Consider the following 2873-nt stretch of genomic DNA (forward strand, 5'->3'; position numbering starts at 1 on the left):
GAAGGTCTGGTTGATGCTGACGATGGCGGAGGAGAACTCGGCGTAGCGCCGGGTGATCTGCGGGGCGGCAGCGCCGGGTGAGGTTGTCCCCTTGTCCCCTTGTCCCGTCCCGTCCCACCCCACCCCACCCCACGGCCTCTTACATAGTGGGGCCGGGTGTCGAGGAAGCCCAGCTTCTGCGGATCCGTGTTCTGGATGCTCTGGATGTTCAGCTCCAAGATGTGCTCGAAACGAGGCCACAGGATCTCCAGCAACGTCTCCCAGTACCTGCGGCGGAGCCCGGCCGGACGCCTGGATCCTTCCCGGCTCCAGAGAACCTCCCACGGGACCCACCTCGGCTCCCCCCACCACCCCRCCGTCCCCTCCCCGCTCACTTGTCCACGGCGGGGATGTTGCGCTTGGCCATGATGGCCCTGAAGCGCAGCACGATGTGGATGCAGAGGAAGACGGCGATGCTGTCGTAACAGTCGCCCGCGTAGGCGTCCATGTGTTTCTGCGCGGGGCGGGGCCGTCAGCGGCGTGGGACGCCCCCCCCCGTCACCCCCGGCCACCGCCCGGCTTACCAGGAACATGGCCAACGTCTTGCCCATGACRGCGTTGAAGAGGTCCTGGGCGCTGGGTCCCGTCACCATGAAGAAGTCGCAGAGGAAGAGGTACTCGCGGCAGCTGTTGTCCAGCAGGGCGTAGTGCTGGCTGCGGAACAGCGACTCGAAGGGGTACTACAGGCGGACGGACAGGCGGACGGACAGGCGTCAAGGGCGGCACGGACCCAGCCGCTCCCCCCACCCGCCGGATCCTCGCTCGCCCACCCGCACGTCGCTCTTCTGGGCCGCGTGGGGCACGATGATGGGTCCCTCCAGCTCAGCCGCCCCGATGACGGAGCCCCGGTTGCCCAACGTGAAGATGGTGTTGCGGTTCTTCAGCGACGGCTTGGAGAAGAAGCGTGGCCGAGGCGGGCGGTCAAGGGAACAACGGGGTGGGGGCGCCCGCCACCCCCCCAAACCCCCCCCACCACCACCACCACCTCCCCAAACCCCACCACCACCACCACCACCACCGCGTGCACCCGGCGCAGGATATCTTTCTTGGCCGTGTCCTCCACGCCCATGAGGTCGTCCTTCTCCGCCACCTCCTCGTACTGCGGGGGCAGAGACGGGGCTCAGCGCCGGAGCTCAGCGCCGGCACGGCAGCCCACCGCCTCGCCCCAGGTCCCACCTGGATCTTCATGAGGCGGCTGGTGTARGACTTGAAGTAGGACAGGTAGATCTTGCTCATGGTCTCCACGTACTGCTCCCGCAGCTCCTGCGCCACGGCCCGCTCGTTGCCCAGCAGGAACTGGTAGAAGAACCTGCCGGGATGAGGTCCAACGGGGGGAGGACAGTGAGACGGCGAAGGAGGGGGGACGGCACCCCACAGGACACCCCCTTTTCCTTCTCCACCACGCCCACCTGTACTTGAGCAAGGCGTTCTGCGGGATCTGGTAGTTGGTCATGGGCTTGCGAAAGGAGTAGATCTTCTGCAGGACGAACTCGCGGATCTTGGTGACGGCCTAGGAGGGACCGAGCGGCGTCAACGGGGGGTCCCCGTCCCACCGCCCGCGGCCACCCGCAGCTCACCTTAACCTTGAGCTTCTCCAGGACGTGCTGCACGTCGGCGCAGGCCATGGTCTCCCTGAACGCCTGCTCCTTCACGTAGTTGATCTTGCTGTTGAGCTCGTGCAGCTGCTCCAGGAACTCCTGCTCCGTCACCGGCGCCTCCAGGATGGTGCTGCGGCGACGGGCGAGTCAGGAGAACATCACAAGGGGTCCAGGAGCCACCTCCGCCATCCCCAAGCCCCCGTCCCACCTGATCATGGTGGCCGGCACCACCAGCTCGTCCACCAGCTGGCTGAGCTGGCTGCGCACGGCTTGGCGGTTCTTGAGGCGCAAGTTCATGGCCACCGACTGCTCCTGCAGCGTCTGGATCTCGGAGCTGATGCTGCTCAGGTCGCACTGGAAGGCGCTGAGCATCTGCTCCATGCGCTGCGGGCGACGGCGCGGGGACGTCACCCCTCTGCCACCGCCGCGGCGACGCGTCCCCCCACCCCGTCCCCTTGACAGATCTCACCTCCAGGATGGCGTCGCAGGCGGTGATCTGGTTGTGCAACGAGGCGATGTTCTCGCTCTCCTTGATGTCTAGGGTGGCAGATAAGGCAAGAGGGACGTGGGGACACGTGTGGGTGGCACCGGGGACATGTGTGCATGTGTGTGTGTGTCCCCCTCCTCTTCCTCCTCCCTGCCGTCCCCTCCTAAAGGATACAGTCCCGAATCGAGGCGCGCTCCACTTCCTGCAGCTCCAGCTCCACCTGCTTGGAGTACTGCCGCAGGTCCACGCCCTGCGGGGGACACCGGCCCGTCACCCGCGTCCCCGCCTGCGGGGTAGGGGGGGACACGGGGGACGTTACGGGGACGGGGGACTCACCGTCTTCAGGGCTTCCTGCACCAGCGCGTCCTCCAGGTTGGCCTGGATGTGAACTGGGAAAGGGGGCGGCGGCCGCGTGTCACCCCCGGGGTCCCCTGCGGCCCCGCGCCGTCCCCTCCCTCGTCCCCCCCCAGGCCACCCCGTGTCCCCCTCTGCTGTCCCCTCCTGGCTCCCGCTGCGGGGACCCCCCTGTCCTCCCACACCAGTCCCACAAAAGGTCTCTGTGTCCCCTCAACTGTCTCCTCACATCACTCAGTAATGGGGGGCTGTGTCCCCTTGCTGTCCCCCCCCCAGTGTCCCCATGCCCCCCCATACTAGGTTGTTATGTCACCTTGCTGTCCCCCCGCAATGCTCCTGTGTCCCCCGATACTGGGTCACTATGTCCCCTCGCTGTCCCCCCACAGTGTCCCCAT

The 2873-nt window shown here is 66.8% G+C and overlaps 1 protein-coding gene across 1 annotated transcript in view; it reads right to left on the reverse strand.

The window, feature by feature from the left end:
- The window catches only part of VPS52 (VPS52, GARP complex subunit), a 3768-nt gene extending 1211 nt beyond the window's left edge, over window positions 1–2557 (reverse strand). Inside the window, exons 1-13 of the mRNA XM_026061066.1 lie at window positions 2461–2557; window positions 2299–2374; window positions 2107–2174; window positions 1846–2021; window positions 1617–1767; window positions 1449–1549; window positions 1216–1348; window positions 1081–1138; window positions 810–943; window positions 564–719; window positions 375–493; window positions 144–267; window positions 1–57 (exon numbers count right to left, since the gene is read on the reverse strand). Of these exons, the coding sequence (XP_025916851.1) occupies window positions 1–57; window positions 144–267; window positions 375–493; window positions 564–719; window positions 810–943; window positions 1081–1138; window positions 1216–1348; window positions 1449–1549; window positions 1617–1767; window positions 1846–2018 (1206 nt within the window). The 5' untranslated portion in view covers window positions 2019–2021; window positions 2107–2174; window positions 2299–2374; window positions 2461–2557. The remainder of the gene's footprint in view (window positions 58–143; window positions 268–374; window positions 494–563; window positions 720–809; window positions 944–1080; window positions 1139–1215; window positions 1349–1448; window positions 1550–1616; window positions 1768–1845; window positions 2022–2106; window positions 2175–2298; window positions 2375–2460) is intronic.
- Between the last annotated feature and the right edge of the window lie 316 nt (window positions 2558–2873).

Source organism: Apteryx rowi, unplaced genomic scaffold (genome assembly GCF_003343035.1).
Source record: "Apteryx rowi isolate R43461 unplaced genomic scaffold, aptRow1 scaffold_1745, whole genome shotgun sequence".
NCBI lineage: Eukaryota > Metazoa > Chordata > Aves > Apterygiformes > Apterygidae > Apteryx > Apteryx rowi.